The sequence below is a fragment of the Mus caroli genome, unplaced genomic scaffold (assembly GCF_978045245.1).
Source record: "Mus caroli unplaced genomic scaffold, Mus_caroli_1 scaffold_18, whole genome shotgun sequence".
In the NCBI taxonomy this organism is placed as follows: domain Eukaryota; kingdom Metazoa; phylum Chordata; class Mammalia; order Rodentia; family Muridae; genus Mus; species Mus caroli.
Window position 1 is genome coordinate 59,072,870 of NW_028227273.1, and position 19,294 is coordinate 59,092,163.

Consider the following 19,294-nt stretch of genomic DNA (forward strand, 5'->3'; position numbering starts at 1 on the left):
GTCCACTCACCTGTCACCCCAACAACAGACACGGGGCCCACACGCTGGCCACTATGGATGCCATACAGGTTCATCTTGTACTTTTGGTCTGGCTCCAGGCCAGAGATGGTGACCTGGTCCTCATGTCCTGGCACCCGCACCACCTTGGGCTGCCCATCCCCGTTCTTGTACTGGATCACGAATTGGTCAAACTGTCCCTCGGGGACTGTCCAGGAGAGGCTCAGGGAGTTGGGTGTGGTGTCTGTCACGGTCAGCTCTCTCAGGAGTGGCTTCTCGGGGGGCTCTGGGGCCTCTGTGCTGGGCTCTGGGGGGCTGAGGGGCTGGTCTACAACATCTGGTGGGGCTGAGAGAAGAGATCTGAGTCTCAGGCATTAATGGTGACTGGTTCATCAATGGCGATACCAAGGCATATCATTATGTGTATTCCTCCATTGAAGGCTTAGAGCTCCCGTGGCCTTGTCATTCACCATCCAGTCCCTGATACATCATAAACTGAGCAACTGCGGCCAGAGGGGTCATGGACACCAAGAGAACATGGTCTACAGAACCCACAAAGCCGGGTCAAAGGGGCTCACAGAGACTGCAGCGGCAATCACAGAGGCTGCATGAATCGGTCTTAGGTTCTCAGCATGTATGTTGTGATTGGTTAGCTTGGGATGTTTGTGGGAGAAGAGGTGTCTATGACTCTTGCCTGCTCTTGGGACCCTTTTCTTCCTGTCGGGTTACCTCATCCAGCCTTGATGTGAGGGTTTGTGCCTGGCCTTATTGTAACTTGTTAAGCCCTGTCTGGTTGAGATCCCTGGAAAGCTGCTGCTCTTTGCTGGGGTTGGGGTAGGGGGAGGAGTGGATCTAGGGGAGAGGGGAAGCAGGGGCTGCTGGGAGAGGTGGAGGGAGGGGAAACTGTAGTCAGGATGTAACTGTGAGAATGAAAAATAAAAATAGCACAATAAGAAACATATAAGCTCCTGGGGCTGTTTGGGTACCCTGCTCCCTCCATGCACCAGACCCTTCAGTCTCAAAGGAAGGAATGCATCACTGAGACAGCGCCCCTGGTTGCCTGCAGTGGTTCCATGGAGGGACTGAGGTGCAAGGGGCAGGAACCCTGGGGTGGTTGGTGGGGAGCAGACAAGAAGCAACCTGTGACAATGATGTGACAATGGTGGGGAGGTGAGGAGCAAAGGGAGGGTCCTGGGGAGGCAGGGGCGCTGCACCCCAGCAGTTTGCACGCAGGTGCTCTGAGCAGGAGCCATCTCTAGTTACTGATCCTGTTGTAGGCAAGGTCTTACTGTGCAACCCAGGATGGCTTGGGACTCAACAATCCTCCTGCTTCAGCTGTGATTACCGTGTCTTAGCTGTGTCTTGAACTTGAGAAACAGCCCTATGGGGGTGTCGCTATTAAGACCCCCCTCTTGGCAGAAGGGAAGGTGGGGACAGTGGGGTTAAGTGACTGGTCCAAAGTCCTGTGAGCAGTGAGTTATGAAGCCAGCACTGAGAGCCAGCCAGTTGCCGCCAAAGCACACGCTCTGCTCAGTAGCAGTACAGGACCCGCAGACAGCGACGACGGGGCTGGGTGCGTGAGGAAACATGATAGATGAGACCTGGGGCCAGCCTGACTGGGGCTATAGGATCGGGGGCTAAAAGGAGCCCTTCCCACCCATGAAGAGACTGGAGCAACATGGCTCCCTGGTCCCCTGAATCTGCTGCCCTTGAACAGAGCAGTGGCTTTGGTAAGGGTGCAGGGGTGGCTAGCAGAAACACCAGGAACTGAATCAGGGCCAGAGGGAGTTCAGTACAAGCCGTAATACACTGTGGCTGAAGGAGAGGGCCTCTGGGGAAGATGTAGCATAGAAGAGGGGGAAATGAACATGGAAGCCATCTGAGGATCTGGGGCCTGGGTGAGGCATCCTGGGATGTGAGGACATAAGAACTGCCCAGGAGGAAGGAGGCAGAGGCCTCCGCAGAAAGGGAAGGTGGGGCTGGGGCAGGCCCTGTGTGGAGGCTTGGGGCCAGCAGTGAAGGGAGCCATGTGGGGTTCTGACTCACCAGTTTTGGCCACCACTGACACCGGCCCCACACGCTGCCTGCCACGAAGCCCGTAGAGGTTCATCTTATACTTCCTGTTGGACTCCAGGCCGGGGACAGTGACCTCATTCTCATCACCTTCAATGGGTACACTCTGGGGCTGGCCCTGTGCATCCTTGTAAAGGATTACAAAGGAGTCGAAGGGACCCCGGGCCACTGTCCAGGACAGGCGCAGGGAGTCTGGGGTCATACCAGTCACAGTCAGTTCACCAAGGCGGGGCAGCTCTGAGGAGTCCTCTTTCGTCTCTGCAGCTGTAAGTAGTGGAGGAACGTGAGCCAGGCGCAGAACCAGCAACTTGGGATCGGGGTTCAGATTCACCTCTGGGGGTCAGCACTCTTAACTGTGAGCGCTAAAACCCTGGGAAGCAGGGGCACAGAGAGTCTATGACACACCTCCTGGGCTTTAGAGAACACGCAGAATGGGGTGGAAGGGACCTAGCTGCTCAGGGAAAGCTGGCTGCCCCTCAGCCTGGGAACAGGGCCAAAGTGTCGGGATCAGCCATTTTGCTGGGAGGCTCAGCTGGCTCCTGGCTGAGGGTGTGTGTGTGTGTGTGTGTGTGTGTGTGTGTGTGTGTGTGTGTAGAGCAAGAACAGGTCACATGAGAGAGAGCTTAGGTGGCAGTCACTCACCAGTAGTGCCATCAGCAGTAAGGGGCCCGTACCGCTTCTTATTGGCAATCCCAAACAGAGTGAACCTGTACTTGTGATTGGGGTCCAGTGGGGAGATCACCACTGAGCGATCAGGCCCCTCCACAGGTACCACACGGGGCTGGCCTTCCTTGTCTCTGTACTGGACCACGAAGGAGTCGAACTGGCCTCCGAGAACAGTCCAGGAGAGGTGCAATGAGTGTGGAGTGGGGTCTGTCACCCATAGCTCTCCCAGGCGGGGTGGGGATCCTGGGTCGGGGTCACTCTGAATCACTAGGAAAAGGGAACAGAGAAAGAGAGTCACCAGAGAAAGGACGTCCTGTGCAGCGGATGTGCTCTGCTGGGCTGTGAGCTCTACCAGGGGCTGTGCCTGGTTACAGGAAGCAGTGATGCCTTCTAAATGGCCCAGCACTGTAGTGTTGCAGTGGCTACTTTCAGCCAAGGGAAGCAGGCTCCAGAAGGGGAGGGGTATCCCTGACACACACACCCCAACCTTTCCACATCTGCAGCCAGGGAAATCTCCCGGAGGCAGCCTCCCGCTTCCAACTTAACTTCTAGCCAGTTTCTCTCCCAAGACAGAACATCCTTGGGGTGTGTCAATGTGGGAAAGAGCCCCACACTGGGTCCTCCTCTTTGGGGTACCCACCCACCTGCTCTGCTCTGTCCCTGGCTCCACCCACTTTCCCAGTGTATCTGTCTCCGTCTCCCATCTTGGCACAGTTCCCAGAGTACCCCATAACCTCCACCAGGCAGCTCCGGGTAGCCTGCCATTACTAAGTCCTGTGGACACTTGAGAGTCCTAACCCGAGGACTCTGACTCACCGCTGGCCACACCCTGTTTCCTAGCATCAGGGACACCCTGCTGTTTCTCTACCTCTGCTTCCCTCAGATGCTCCCCACAGCTACCGGGACTCAGTGTAACCCCGAGGTCTGCCAACCTCTGTCAGGCACCTTCTGTCTGTCCCTCGGCTCTTCTCACCTGTGACATAGTGGTGCCACTCACAGCTGTTATAAGAACCTGTGTTAGTTCAAGAATGCTCTGAGCACAGCTCTGAGCTCACTGGCTCCGGAAATACACGGAACATACTTCCCCGAGTGTCTCGGCCTCCATTGTTCCCCACCTGCTGCTGCTTAGGGGACAGAAGTGGCTGGCCCGGGGACGTTGGGCTACCCTGGACCTCCAGGCTCTCCTCCCACTGCCATACTCCAGGCCAGCATCAGCCACCAGTCTCACCAACTGTTGGCTCTCTTCCCTAGCATGCCCCTGCAGCAGACAGTGTGCTATTTTTGAGGTCATAATTTCACAATTGCCCTTAAAGGCTCTCAGAGGTTCCTTGGGATTCCCAAATCAGGTCAAGGCCAGCTCACACAGAACCCCAAGACTGAGCCCTTCAGTGCTCCACACGTTGCGTCGTTCTGCTCTCTAGCCAAAAGAGAGCTGTGCCTTCTCTGGGGACCACCGCTCTGCCTCACCTACGCCCTTGCCACTGAGCCATCTACTGCTTTCCCTTTGGGATTTAACACAGCTGCCACGGGCCATAGACAATCTCCCTGGGGCACCCTGCTTCAGCACTGTACAAAGTGTGGGGCAGGGGTGCCTGCTGTCACTCACAGATCTTGGCTTCAGCCATCAGGGGGCCATGCCTCTTCTTGCCGACGAGTCCATACAGGATAAATTTGTACTTTCGTCCTGGTTCCAAGCCTGAGATGGGTGCAGAACGCTGGGGTCCCTCCGCGGATATCGCCTGGGGCCCGTCTTTGTCCTTGTACTGAATCAGGAAGGAGTCAAACTCCCCCTCTGGGACAGTCCAGTGCAGGAGCAGGGAATCAGAGGTCAGGCCTGTCACTGTCAGTTCACCCAGGCGTGGCTGGACTGATGGCTTCCCAGGCTGTTCCTGAGCCCTGTCTGAGGTTTGGGGACGAAAGCAAAGCATGCTGGGTCAACCACTCCCCTTCACCCTGTCTCTACCCTCTGCTCTGCCTCATTCATCCTATCTGTGCCCCTCCTGGGAAGGAGACATTTTCTCTAAGTCTCTGTCCTCTCTTCATGTCCCTCCCCCTCCCCCCATACCCTTAGACTTTAAGGAGAGTCTTGAGTTCCCTGTGGTACTGCTTGAGAGTTCCCAGCCTCCCCACTACTGCTACAGAGTGGTCTTCAGGCTCCCTAGCCTCCTGAGTTGCTCTTTCCCTTGCTACCCTCTCCCAGTGGTCAAGTTGTTCTAGAATTGGGCCAAGAGTCAAAGATCCTAGTCCCAGAGAGAGAAAGAGAGAGAGCCAAGGCGGGTGTGATGGTTAGATATCCCAAGCCTTGTCCTTTCCTACCCTTTTCTAAAGTCTTGATGGAAGTGGGTACCCTAGTCACACCACACACACACACACACACACACACACACACACACACACACACAAAGACTTTATCCCCAGGTGACAAAAAAAAACCTGACCAATGTAACCACAGGTATGGTCCCTAAGAGAAAATATATCTGAGGGTCCCATTCTGGGACCAGAGCTTTATCTACCTAGGACTCTACAGCCCAGGGCAGAGTAGAGGGACAACCAGGAAGTGAGGCACACATAGACTCTCCTGGATGGGTCACTATGCCACCTCAGACTCCTCTCCGTGGCACTGTCTTCTCCGATGCCTCCTCTGAACTTTCACTTTTTTCTTTCTCCTTTGCTTTCTCTTATCTTCCAGTCAGGCCTGCCCTCCGAGGCCCCTTAAGTCCTAGCCTTCCTCTAGAGTCCTAAGATGGCCCCAGCTCCTCCCCCAGTCTCAGGGCACAGCTCCAAGCACAATCCAGAATGTACCCATAATGCCTTGGTAGGTGATAGGAACAGAGATCTTGCCCCCAGGGGTGATCCCATGGAGGAATAGCTTGTAGGGGGCTCCGGGAGGGGGTGGGGGCACCAGAGCCTGCTGAATGTCTCCTGGTAGCAGTTCTTCGTGAGCCCAGGGCCCCTCGGCCACCTGCATACGCAGCTGGAAGTGGGCAAAGCTGTCGGGCTGGGCAGTCCAGGCCACACGGAGGCGCCCTGCCTTGTCTCTGCCCAGCACCTTCAACTCTCCCAGCGGGTGGTGCTCCAGGATCAGGATAGGGGCCTGGGCCCCTTGGGTTGTAGAGGGGCCCGAGGGAGGAGGCTCATCAGTAGCCTCCAAGAGGCCAGAGGGTAAGGACCCTGGGAAAGAGCAGAGCGGGTAAGGAAAAAAACAAAACAAAAAACAGGAGAGTGGAGCATGAGATTAGGAAGGGCACCTGGAGTCCCCAATGTGCCCCCCAGCCTTTGAGGGCTAGAAGGCTTCCCTCCCCTCTCCCAAGCTGCTCCTCAGCCTTCTTCTCCCATATTTGGCCGAGTCCTCCAAATGGAGTCCTCCCGTGGAACTCATTCCAGAGCAGCCAGGCAGTGACAGATAAAACCTGCTATTCCCTCCCTACTAGAGGCTTCCCCGACCTCAAACTCCAAATGTCCGTGCTGTCCCCCCACGCCCCCACTGGTGTCTCTCCACCTTCCATTAGTGTTGTAGTGAGAGCCTGCAAGAAAGGAGGGGCTGTGTTGTTAGAAGGGAAGGGGTGGAGCACAAACAGGGTGCGAGGGTGGACGGAGGTCCAATTCCTGTGGCATCTGGGCCCTAAGGAGGAAGAACAGGTCCACCCCGACCCTGCAGCCACAAAGCACCCTGTCCCTGGGCCAGGCATCAGTCCTGTGGGAGAAACCAGCTGGAGGGGGAGCCAAGTCTGGGAAAGCGGTTCAGGAAACCCCATGGTTTCACCTCCCACCATCCACACGCAGCCCCGATGGCTTTCAAGGCCACCCCTCAAGCTGTTCTGCTGCATCCCGTCAAGGTCAAAGCCAACTTGTGAGAAATAACCACAGACCACAGGCATCAGGCACCCTCGCCGCAGTGAGTCAGAGTGGGAATCTCTGGTTTCAATCCCATTCACTGAAGGCACACGCCACCGCGAGGCCTTCTGCTGCCTGCATGGGAAGCGTCCTAACTGCGGGTCAGCTCTGAGTGCAGCCTTACACAAAACTCTAACTTGCTCTAAACATTGTGAGATGGTGCTTTTTGTGGTTTTAGGTTGTTTTGTTTTTCTTTCCCCTTTCCCAATTAGGGAAAAAAACAAACTCAAGTGCAAGGTACTTGAGTATGAACTTTGCAGACAATATTGTGTCGCTATGTCAAGATGTTGAACTTGCCTGGCAATAGCAGGCGCTGCCAAAGAGCTTGGGAACCCACGTGTGAGCCAGGGAACTCCACAAACTGGGTCTATTTGGCTTTGATTATCCTCAGGAGGATGCCAGGACCCTGGGATGGGGTAGGTTTTTGTGACAGTGGAGAGCAGCTGTCTGTGGAAGTATCCTGCAGCCTGGACCAGGTAGACTGGGAGGTGGGGGAGTGGGGCATGGTGAGGGGCGGAGGCCTAAGCAGTGAGGTAGCAGGAATAAGCAAGTACAATCCTGAAGGCAGGTGACACTAGACAGGGGGTAGGCAGTCCAGGGCCCCAGCCCACACTACCTGTGGTGGTGGTGGTGGTGGTGATGAAGGCGTAGGACTTGGAAGTCTGTCCTGCCCGTACCCCATGGACCTCCACGTGGTAAGTAGTCCCGGGCCTGAGATTCGGCAAGCGGACAGTGCGTTCAGAACCATCCACAGTCAGCTCCCCGCTGGGGCCCTTGGCTGGTAGCAGTGGCCGCCAGCGCAACACCACGCGCTCGAACTGACCACGGAGCCCGTCCAGGGACACAATCAGTGAGCCATCGGCTGCACTGCCCAGCACCTCCGGTTTCGGGTGGCGCGCTGTAGTCACCGGGTGTGCACCATCGGATGCTGGGCCCTCAGCACCCTGCTCCGAGTCCCGCTTCCTGGTGTTCTGGGTGGGACTAGTGGTGGGGTGAGGGTGACGTGGCTGGGATGCTGGGGCACCCGCTGTTTGATGACGCTTCAAGAACTCATGGATGTAGCGCGCCACCGATGCGTAAGTCTGGTTGGCGCGCAGTGGATAGCCGTGGGTTCGCAAGTGATGCTCCAGGTCCTGTACTGTGCCACGGAAGCGGCCCAGTTCAGTCGTCAAGTTACCCCACGGCCGTCGGGGAGGCTGGGGCGGTCTCGGCCGGAGATGCCACTCCTTCTCGTCCGTCTCTGGGGACGGCAAGGGCCGGGAGGGCCATCGAGGCTGGGGACGGGGGTTGGGGGGCGGGGCTGGGGGGCGCACCTCCGGGTAACTGTAGTGGCCTGGTGCTGCCAAGCGAGAAAGGGGGAGGGGACAGTGGGTCAGTGTCAGGTTCCCCCACCCACCGCTCTGCTCCCCCAACTGGGGATGAGGCTTCTTCTCTGAGCCCCAGTCCCACCTAAAAAGAGAAATTAGGGTCCCCAAGCCCCATCTACTCCTTTGCCTTCCAAGCCTGCCACTGTTGGTGCCCTAGAAAGAAAAAAAAAAAAAAGCCAGCAGGTGGGGCGTGTATCTGATGGAGAGAACAGAAAAGGGGGATGAAAACGTGAGCTACGCCGAAGGTGTCGCCATGTCCCAGGAAAAGCAAAGAAAGATCCATCTGAGTGTCTGTTAAGAAACCTTGAGTGTTGGTAGGAAATGATCGCTCTGAGACCCAACCCCAGACAACCCCAGTCCAAAAATCAGCAATATCATGACCTATGACTTACTCTAGTACCCACATCAAGCTGTCCACTTAGTACCTAAATTAGGATAAGAGCTGCCGTCCCCTGGGTGGATCACAGCATCTTCTGTCTACTGCTTCCTTCCCAGGAGGCGGTCCTTCCCACAGTCTAACCTTCAAGCTTCCTATAGGACTCTGAGAACCTAAAGGCTGTTTCCCGGTTGACTTTAGAACAGAACAAGGCTGTAGCAGGTGTTCTGGGATGGCCACATACATCTCTGACCCTCCAGCCTGGGTGACCAAGGAAAGGACCCCCCAGTCCCAGAAACCAGGCTCTTCCCTAACATCCGGAATGCCAGGACCACCATACCTGTATTTGCCCTGATAGAAGCTGGGTAGCTGACTGCATGGCCTCTTTCTGCAGTGACAGTCACCACGTACTCCACGCCTGGCATCAGATCGGTTAGCTGAGTCCTGTCTGCCTCAGGGGGAACTTCCAGTCGCACCCTTTGGTTTCCGGCACTGACATAGGACACCACAAATCGGTCCACCTCAGCCTGGGGGCGTAGCCAGCTGAGATCCAGTGTGGTCGGGGTCACAGCTACCACCCGGAGGTCCTGAGGACCATCGATCACTAGTGGGATCAGACAGAAGAGGGCTCAGTAGTGAGTCCTCTTTGCTCTGGTATAGCCCGCACCCCAAGCTGACTCCCAGCTGCCTGTCAAATCCAGAAATCTTGCCCCTCCAGCCCCAGCTCTCACTAGTAGTGATGGTCTTAGAGGCAGGAGGACCCCAGCTGGTCCCTCGTAGAGCACGAACAGTGACCTGGTAGTCCTGACCAGGCGCCAGTCCTCGCTGGTCATAGGCTGAGGCAGAGCTGGGCACCCGAGCTGTGAATGGTGGACTCACCCCCTCGGTCTGCAAGAGAGTAGCAGATGTGTCAGAGCTCCGTTCCTTGCTCCTCGGTCTCTCTTTTTTTTTTTTTTTTTTTTAACAATTCCAAATGGTGTCAGCATCAGACTGTATGGGACTTGACCTTCATACAAGCAGGGGAACCAAGATGACTAGAGCCTTGCTCTGGCCAGCAGCTCTTCTCTGTGGTTTGTGTCTGTCAGCTCATTCAAGGACAGATGGGGACTGAGAAGGATCCTGACAATGGGCACAACAGGAGAGCGGAAGCTGGGCTGCAGAGGTAGCTTACTGCTCTTGCAGAAGAACTTACCTCCCAGCACCCACGTGGGGCAGCTCAGAAGAACCACGCTAACTCTAGCTTCCACACCACTGGACTCCTCGGACACCTGTATTCATGTGCACACCCCACACCCACACACAAACACACACACAGACACACCATTATAACATAAAATAATTTTCTTCAGAAAGCTGGAGCCAAGCTGGGTGTGGTGGCTCACACCTTTAATCCCAGTACTCCAGAGTCAGAGGCAGGTGGATCTCTGAGTTTGAGGCCAGCCTGGTCTACAGAGTTCCAGAACAGCCAGGGCTACACACAGAAACCCTGTCTTGAAAAACAGAAGCAAAACAAAAGCAGAAGAAGAAGAAAAAGAAAGAGGAAAAAGAAGAGGAGGAAGAAGAGGAAGAGGAGCAGCACCAGCAATTATTATCAACACCGCCACCGCCACCACCAGCAGCAGAGTTGAATCCCGGCACCCACATGAGGTATCTCACAACTGCCTGTAATTCTACCACCAGGGGGTCTGATGCCCTTCTCTGGCCTCGCTGGGCACCTAGACACACATGTGCATACACAGACAAAATAAATCCCTTTTTGTTTCTGTTTTGCTTTGTTTTGTCGTTGTTTGTTCGTTCGTTTATTTGTTTGAGACAAGGTTACTCTGTGTAGCCCTAGCTGTTCTGGAACTTACTCTATAGACCAGGCTGGTCTCGAACTCACAGACATCTGTCTGTCTCTGCCTCTGCTTCCCAAGTTCTGGGTTTACAGGCATGTACTACCACACCAGGGAAGTAAATCTTTAAAAATATAAGAAACCAGGCTTTCCTCTCACGGGCAATCCTTGCTCATTTGCCAGATTTCCACATGTCCCAGGGCCCCTCCGGTTCCCTTGGTGACCCCAGATACCTAAACATGTTCTTTCAGAACAGAGGAGGCACAGCAGAGATGTCCTGCATCCCCACTCTTCCCACGCCTGCTTAGCTGGCTCTTCCAGTGGGAGCAGGGCTGCCTGTGTGTGGCTTGGGACATGGACTGTGTGTCCCCTTAGACACTTTTCTTGTCTCTTCAGCGGCCTGGTGCCCCCCTTAAATCAAGGCTCACCTGCTCAAAGCGCCATTAGTGCTTTTCCTGAGTGCTGTTATACCTCGCACCACGCATGCCTTGTGTAGGAGATTCAAATAATAAGACACCAGCCATTCCTGTCCCTGGGTTGGGCATAACCTAGTAGCCAATGTAGACCTCCCCCTCCCCAATCTTGAAGTGTGGTAAACGCCCATGAGAAGACAAGCTCTCCTCAGGGTGTGTGTTTCAAGTTATGAGCTTGTGTAGGGTGGCCCCGCAGGTTCCTAGAGGCCCGGCTGGGTGCAGCGTGGCGGTGGGAGGGTTGGAAGCCTGTGAGCCTTCTAACAAGCCTACACCTCCTGGGGCTCAGCAAGGGCAGCTGCTGCTGAGAACACTCTGTCCTGCTTAGCTATGTTGGCCATGGTTAGGGACACCTCCATTCAGCCAGATGGGGCTGGAAAATGTGAAAGGCGCTGACCTAAACCAAGAAAGCATAGTAAATACCAAAGTGCAAAACCAGATGAGAAGCCACGCAGAGATGCTTGGGTGAAGATGAACTAAACTCGGTCACTGTTTTCCAGGTGGAAATGTTCCCCCGGGTACGGAGAATCCTGTCCTCTCTGCGTGGTCTTGGGGTGGCCTTCACCCAGCACATATGACACTCTTCCTCCCCCTGGAGCCTGCCTGGCCATCACTTCCAATCTGTCTCTCCTTCTATGATACACCCACAAAGTCTAGATCTTTCACCTGGACAAACCCATTCTGAGTTCTTTCTTTGTATCGATCTCTATATCTTGGCTCCTCCCACAACATGCTCAAGAGCAGAGCCTTGGAAGTTCCCCTGCCAGTCTCACCCACACTGCCCAGCCCCATCATGCTGGTGTGAAGCAGATGCTGGCAGCTGGCAGTGCTCCCTGGTAAAGTTTGGCTCCTTGCTGATTGTTATTGGCAACCTTTAACTTGATTCTCACTGTCAGTCTCACGGTCCGACAGGCAAAGTCCAACTTGGACGGTCCCTGGCAAGGACCCCATTTTTATCTTTCCTCTCACAGGAGACCCAAGAAAAAGCCCTCCAAGGCCCAGGTCTGTGTTCCCGTGAACACTTGGTACAGCCCACTTCCAGGCTGCAGAGAACACTCTGACAAGGAACACGCAAGGGTCTCTAATTCAGTGTTCAGGTCCCTCGGGTCACAGACTCTCTCACATCTTGTAGAAGAGAGGGAACAGTGAGCATGAATTTTTTTTTCCCAACGGGTTCCTGCCCCACTCCCACAGCCCTCACTCAGATCTTGAGGTGGAGAAAGCATTTGAGAGCCACAGAATCACCGTGACAATTCACACACACACAGGAGGGGAGGGGTAGTCCTAAGTTCTGAAAAGTGTGCCCTTGGCCAGGAATAGCAGAGTCTGGTTCTGAGAAAGGAGTGCTTCTGGGGGGTGGGGGTGGGGGAGCTGGCAGGATCGAGGGAGCGACAGGCTTAGGAGGGAGAAGGCAGAGGATGACTAGGGTCTGAAGGTCTAGGGTCTGAATGTTCCATGTGGAAGCCTCAGACCCAACCGAGAGTCACCACAGAGCTAATAAAGAAGGGCTAAGGACTGAGTATGGACTGAGGGTCTGATTAACACACAACCTCACAGAGGACCTGGAGGGTCCCGTCCTAGAGCAGAGGTGAGCGAGGGGGTGGGGTTTGGCCTGGCGCACAACGCTGTACACCACCCTGTTCAGAGCAAAGGCAAAAACCACCACACCCCTTGACAACACCCAAAGATGGGGCTGTGTGTGTTTGGAGCAGGAGACAACAGTGCCTGAGGGCTTCTCTTATCTCAACTGCTTATTTTATTTCTCCTTCCCCCAAAGGTTCATAGGAAAATTCCTTCTGAAAGTCTCACCCTCCCGACCAGAGCTATGTAAATAAAGCACGCGCACCCCAGAGTGGACGAACACTTCATAAAGTGTCAGCGCGCTTGTTTCCCTGTCATGGGGCCAGCTACCAGTTTTCTCCTCTCGACACTTGCCAGATTCTTGTCTCCCGATTAAATTATTTTTATATAAAAAGTTTAAACAGGAGAAGGGGGACTATCTTGGTTGTGCCACCAAGTAAGGACTGGGGCTTGGGATACAGCTGGAGACCTTCCCGTGGGACCTGCCCTGGGGTACGGATGGCAGCCAACACCTTGGCACTTTCCTCTCTGCCCCAGCACTGAGGGTCTAGGGCCAGGGAGTGTGTCTGTCTGGAGTCCTATCTGGACTGACAGATGCAAGTGTGGTCTTGCCCACCGTTTGTGGGAAAGGCCAGGTGACTGAGAAGCAGGAGAGGGGACAGGCAATGACAGACTGTGTCCTGTTGGTCCCCAGGGAGAGACTACAGCTTCATTTTCATCCTCACTGAACTCCTAAAGGAGCAAGTTAGAGGCAGGGAAGGATGCTGGGAGAAACACGGGGCAGGGGCTGGGGTTGGGAAAATAAGTTCACGGTCAGAGTTATTGCCACAGCCCAGACAGCTTGGCCTAAACCAAGAAGGATAACATTGAACAGAACCCGAGGAGAAGCCTATATATAGACTAAAGGGACAGGCGCCGAATGCCGAGGCCTCCTTTCTTCCCTCCCTCTCCTTCCTCCCTTCCTCTCCTCCCTCCCTTCCTCTCTCTTCCCTTCCTCCCTCCCTCACTTCCTCTGTCTCTCTTTTCCTTCCTCCCTCCCTCCATTCTTTCTTCCCTCTTTCCTTCTTCCTCCCTCCCTCCCTCTCTTTCCTCCTTCCCTCCCTCCATCCTTTCTTCCTTCCCTCTTCTTTCCTCCCTCCCTCCATCTTTCTCTCCCTCCCTTCCTCCTTCCTTCTTTTCTTTCCTTTATTATCTCCTTCCTTCTTGCATATCTATATTTTTGTCTTTTTTTCTGGAGGGGGTGTTATTTATTTGTTTTGGAGTGTTTGTTTGTTTTTGAGACAGAGTTTCTTTGCATAGCCCTTGCTTGTCCTGGAACTAGTTATGTAGACCAGGCTACCCTCAAACTCAGAGATCTGCATGTCTCTGCCTCTCGAGTGCTAGGATTAAAGGTCTGCTTGTCTATCAATTCTCAATGTTCTGTTTGCTTTGGGCTTCCATGAGATTTACAATAAAAAGATAAGCAAACATGACCAAAACCACGGAGAGTTTGTGTCGAGTGCAGGTCAGTACATAGAAACTGAGAAAATGTCATGGGTCCCAAGTCAGCCCCTGGATCTCCCTGTTTTGGGGGCAGAGGCATGGATCAGTAAAGAGTCTAAGAGGAGAGCACTGGGCTGGGGGAGAGGATGGAGGTTTTCCTGAGAAGACTGAGGTGGTGGCTGAGCACCCCGAGCACAGGAAGCAAGGACAGCACCATGTACCCTGATGCTGGTGCCCGGCCAACGCAAATGGACGGGTGCAGAATGGGGGCTGATGTGTGCTCAGCAACAAAAACTAACAGCAGGGCTGGAGAAATGGCTCAGTGGTTAAGAGCACTGGCTGCTGTCCCAGAGGTCAGGAGTTCAATTCCCAGCACCCACACGGTGGCTCACAACCATCTGTAATGGGATCCGATGCCGTCTTCTGGTGTGTCTGAAGACAGAGATAGTGTGTGTACTCATATACATAAGATAAATAAAATCTCAAAAACAAACAAAAGTCCCTATCAATGACTGCCATACACTGAGCAGCCAGGAGAAGCGAGTTCAGCATTACCATCATCACCATCATCATCACCATCACCATCATCACCACCACCATCACCTAGCTTCCACAGACCAATGATGAGGCCTCTGTGCCAGGCTGGGGCAGCCTAAGAAGGCATTTGGAGCAGACTCGGGTGCCCGTCATCTGGAGTCCCATGAGTCTCTTGCACAAGGCAAGCCCTCCCCTCCTTCCACCCACAATGTTGTCCATTTGGCCTCACCATGGGGATAAACTGGATTTCATAGGCATCCACAGGACCGGGAGCCCGTGTCCACTCTGTCCGGACTGTTGTCTCCTCTAGAAGATGCATCCTCATGTTCTGGATGGCTGGTATCTCTGCCCAGGATGGAACAAAACAAGCTGATTAGCCGAGAGCAGCATCCCCATGGCTCTCCGAGGCACTCAGGGCCACACTGAAGGGCACATCTTTGCTCCCACTAACCAAATGCAGGTCCCTCAAATTTCCCCATGTCCTGAACACAGAAGCTTTAAAAAGATCTAAAGATGAGACTTTCCACTGGCATGTGCTTGTGGTTCCACTACCCTTGGTGGTCGGGGTCCTTCTGACGGACCCCTCACTGTACAACTCCCTCCATTCTTCCTCCAGGTCCCTATGCCTCAGGCTCCTGCTACCAGAATCCCTGCTCCTGCCCCAGAGTATTGGAGAAGGCGCCTGGCTCACCTTCCCCGCAGTCGTCCCCAGCGTAGCCTTCTTGGCAGACGCATCTGCCCTGGATACACTCTCCCCTGCTGCGACAGTCATCTGGGCACGTCTGGATGGCACAGTCTGGGCCTCGAAAGCCCTCAACACACACGCATTGTCCAGCGCGGCACAGTTCCCGCGGCCCACAGCCCCCAGGGCAGGCACTAGCAGGAGGCTCTTCCTGTCCACAGTCTTCACCGCTGTAGCCAACGTAGCACACGCACGCTCCCTGCACACAGCGCCCACGGCCACGACAATCAGCTGGACAGGTGCGAGTGGCACATGCGGGCCCGGTATAGCCTGGGTTGCACACACAGCGCCCGTCCTCACAGCGGCCACGCCGGTGACAGTCGGCCGGGCAGGTGCGAATGCTGCAGTCTTCGCCCGCGTAGCCTGCGTGGCACATGCACAAGCCATCCTGACACACGCCGTGCTGGCTGCAATCGCGCGGACACCGTCTTATGCCACAGTCCTCACCGGAGTAGCCTTCGTCGCACTCGCAGAGCCCATTCAGGCACTGGCCGCGGCCTCTGCAGCCGCTGGGACAGCTGCGAGTGCTGCAGTCGTCGCCAGAGTAGCCCACAGCGCACACGCACACGCCGTTCTCGCAGTGGCCGTGTCCACGACAGTCCCCAGGGCACCGACGGCTCCCGCAGTCCTCGCCAGTGAAGCCCGGATTGCACACGCAGCGGCCGTCCACGCAGCGCCCGCGTCCACGACAGTCACCGGGGCAGGCACGCGTGCCACAGTCTCGGCCTGTGTACCCGGGCCAGCACACGCAGCGGCCGCTCTCGCAGCTCCCACGGCCGCGACAGTCCCCGGGGCAGCTGCGCACCCCGCAGTCCTCGCCGCTGTAGCCCGCGTGGCACACGCACACACCATCCTCGCAGCGCCCGCGGCCCCTGCAGTCCCGTGGGCAGGCGCGCGTGCTACAGTCCGCTCCAGTATACCCGGGCCAGCACACGCAGCGGCCGTCCTCACAGTGGCCCCTTTGGTTACAGTCCCCGGGGCAGCTCCGCACACCGCAGTCGTCGCCACTGTAGCCTGCGTCACAGATACATTCCCCGTCCTCGCAGCGGCCCCGGCCACGGCAGTCACGCGGGCACGTCCGCGTGCTACAGTCTTCGCCCGAGTACCCGGGCCAGCACACGCAGCGACCGTCCACGCAGCGTCCTCCGTCGCCACAGTCCCATGGGCAGGTCCTCACGCTGCAGTCTTCGCCACTATAGCCGGGATCGCACACACAGCGGCCCTCCTCGCAGCGACCCCTCTGGCTGCAGCCCCTGGGACAATTCCGCACCCCACAGTCCTCGCCAGAGTAGCCGGGGTTGCACACACAGAGGCCGTTCTCGCAGCGGCCTCTTTGGCTGCATCCCCTGGGACAGCTCCGCACCCCACAGTCCTCACCGGAGTAGCCGGGGTCACACACGCAGCGTCCTTCCTCGCAGCGACCTCTCTGGTTGCAGTTGCGAGGGCAGGAGCGCTGGCTGCAGTCAGGGCCTGAGAAGCCCGCGCGACACACGCACACGCCCTTCACGCAGCGCCCGCGACCCTGACAATCTCCAGGGCAAGAGGGCCAGCTACAGCTGGGGCCACTGTAGCCGGGGAAGCACACGCAGCGTCCTCGGACGCAGCGGCCCTGGTCGTTGCAGTCTTCGGGACAGGACTTGGAGGGCGGGGATGAGGTGGGCGTCTTTGTGTCCGTAGGGTCTGAGCAGGTGGGTCCACCCCAGCCAGGCTCACAGGTACAGGCGCAGCGACTCAGGTCAAAGACACCGTGGAGGCTGCAGAGGCTGCGCACGTCAGTCTGGCCTGGAGCAATAAGAAGTGAGACCCAGCCCGTGTAAGTATCCTATGGACATCTTATTTTCAAAAGGTCATTTTAGCTCCTAGTTGCTTGTTGATTCTCCCATCCCTACCCTCTTTCCCCCTCCTCCCCCACCCCACCAGCGGCTCACCTGTGCCAGCTTGGGCCGCGGTGGGACAGCATCCTCCTGAGCAGTGCTCCTTAAGCCCTTTTACCAGCTCCTCCAGGATCTCCAGGCGGACCCTCAGGGCCTGCACCTCTGAAGCAGGCACCGGGGGTTCAGAGCCCGGGGGACAGCCGCAGCCAGCTGATGGGGGCAGGTTAATGCGATGGGTGAACACCACCTGCTTCTCTCCTCCTTCCACAGTATGCTCGTACAGCTGAGAAGAAGGACCACCGGGCTTGGGAGGGGGCCGTGGGGCCGGAAGTGTCACATTAGACCGAGGAGAGAATGGGCCTGCCCTGGCTAAGCCAAGCAACACCAGGATGGTCAGGATAGATGGGGTGCACTGAGCTGCCATGGTTCAGAAGGCTGTGGGGAGGGGGGAGAGAAAAACACCCGTGAGAGAACTGACTCAGTAAGGGTCAGTTCCCCTCATCTCCAGCGCACATCAGCAGAACACCTACTGGCAACAAACTCAGCTCACACATGGATGAAAATCCAAAGCTGAAGAAGGGCCTCTCTGGGCAGATCTGGTCTGTCTCTTTCTGATGTCATCTGCTCACTGTCTTCCCTCCTTCACTGGGTTCCTCTCACCGATACTATGCTCCAAACCCGTCTTCTGTTTGCTCTGCAAAGACTACCCTAAGGCCCTCTGTGCTTTGCCCCCTCTGTCTAGAATGCTCTTTTTGACGCCTACAAGCTGACATCTTACAGTTCTGCCCTTACTCAGGCTATCCTCATGTAGGGCAGAGCCGCTTGTCCCCACCCTCCCAATCACAGAGGCCCGCCCACGCTCTGCATAGCACTCAGCATCCCATGAGAACAGGTACCTCGCCTGACCCCACTCTGCTGCATGTGCTTAGCATGAAAAGTTGCTGGATAAGGTTGGTGCCAACACGTCTGTGCCAAGGGAGTCTGGCAGATGAGTACGGAGGCCAGGGCCTTCCCCAAACACCTGGACCAGCTCCCCAGTGCCCAGTGTGCAGCCTGACAGACTCTTGTAGGGGCGAGAGTAAGTCCATCCCACTCCTTTCTCTATCCTTCCCCTCCTCCCCTCCCCCCTCCTCTTCCTCTTCTTCTTCTCCTCTTCTTCTTCCTCCCCTCCTCCTCATTCTCTTCCTCTCCTTCTCCTCCTTCTCTTCCTCCTCCTCCCCTCCACCTTCTTCTCCTCCTCCTCCTCTCTCCCCTCCTCCTCTCCTTCCTCCTCTTCCTCCTCCTCCTCTCCTTCTTCCTTTTCTTCCTCCTCTTCTCCCTTCTCCTCTTCTTCTTCCTCTTCTCCCTCCTCCTCTTCTTCCTTCTCCTCTTTTTCCTCTCTCTCTTCCTCCTCCTCCTCCTTCTCTTTCTTTAATGCAGGTCTCCTGTAGCTCAGGCTAGCCTCACATCCACTATGCAGCCCAGGATGACCTTGAACATTTGATCATCCTGTCTCTACCTCTGCAAAGCCAGGATGACCAACAGACACCACTATGCTCAACCAACAATCACTTTTTTGTTTGTTTGTTTGTTTGGTTGGTTGGTTGGTTGGTTAGTTTTTGGTTTCTCTGTGTAGTGCTGGCTATCCTGGAACTTTCTTTGTAGACCAGGCCTGCCTCAAACTCAAAGATCTACCTGCCTCTGCCTCCTGAGTGCTGGGGTCAAAGGTATGCACCACCACACCCATCTTGCCTTTTAATTTTTAAAAGAATTTTCTCTCATACATTTCATCTCACCCACAGCCTCCCTTCCCTCCACCCCTCCCAGTCCTTCCCGCCACCCCTCTCCCCCAGATCCACTCCTCCATTTCCCTTCAGAAAAGAGCAGACATTCCAGGGATATAAATCGAACGCAGCACAATAAGTTACAATGAGACTATGCACAAACCCTCATATCAGAGACGGATGAGGCAACCCAGAGCCCAATAGGAAGAAAGGGTTCCAAGCCCATCACCTCTTTTTTTTGGGGGGGGGGTTCGAGACAGGGTTTCTCTGTGTAGCCCTGGCTGTCCACTCCCTCTGTAGACCAGGCTGACCTCAAACTCAGAAGTCTGCCTGCCTCTGCCTCCCAAGTGCTGGGATTAAAGGCATGCACCACCACTGCCAGGCACCTTTTGTTTTGGTTTTTTTTGTTTTGTTTTGTTTTGTTTTGTTTTGTTTTGTTTTGTTTTTAATGAGCTCAAATGTCTCCCATTAAAATACACAACTCAGGCTGGTGAGATGGCTCAGCGGTTAAGAGCACTGATGGCTCTTTCAAAGGTCCTGAGTTCAAATCCCAGCAACCACATGGTGGCTTACAACCATCTGTAATGAAACTTGATGCCTTCTTCTTGTGTGTCTCAAGACAGCAACAGTGTACTCC

At 55.5% G+C, this 19,294-nt stretch overlaps 1 protein-coding gene across 3 annotated transcripts in view; it reads right to left on the bottom strand.

Moving 5' to 3' along the window:
- The window catches only part of LOC110312587 (tenascin-X), a 59,339-nt gene that overhangs the window by 32,422 nt on the left and 7,623 nt on the right, over nt 1–19,294 (bottom strand). For 2 of the 3 annotated variants that reach the window (XM_085833290.1, XM_085833289.1), the window contains exons 2-12: nt 16,949–17,329; nt 14,970–16,802; nt 14,508–14,623; nt 9,105–9,261; nt 8,714–8,977; nt 7,247–7,969; nt 5,539–5,907; nt 4,343–4,636; nt 2,713–3,003; nt 2,044–2,334; nt 11–343 (exon numbers count right to left, since the gene is read on the bottom strand). In XM_085833290.1, the coding sequence (XP_085689416.1) occupies nt 11–343; nt 2,044–2,334; nt 2,713–3,003; nt 4,343–4,636; nt 5,539–5,907; nt 7,247–7,969; nt 8,714–8,977; nt 9,105–9,261; nt 14,508–14,623; nt 14,970–16,802; nt 16,949–17,318 (5,041 nt within the window). In that variant the 5' untranslated portion in view covers nt 17,319–17,329. The remainder of the gene's footprint in view (nt 1–10; nt 344–2,043; nt 2,335–2,712; nt 3,004–4,342; nt 4,637–5,538; nt 5,908–7,246; nt 7,970–8,713; nt 8,978–9,104; nt 9,262–14,507; nt 14,624–14,969; nt 16,803–16,948; nt 17,330–19,294) is intronic. The other variant, XM_085833291.1, reaches the window with a different exon arrangement.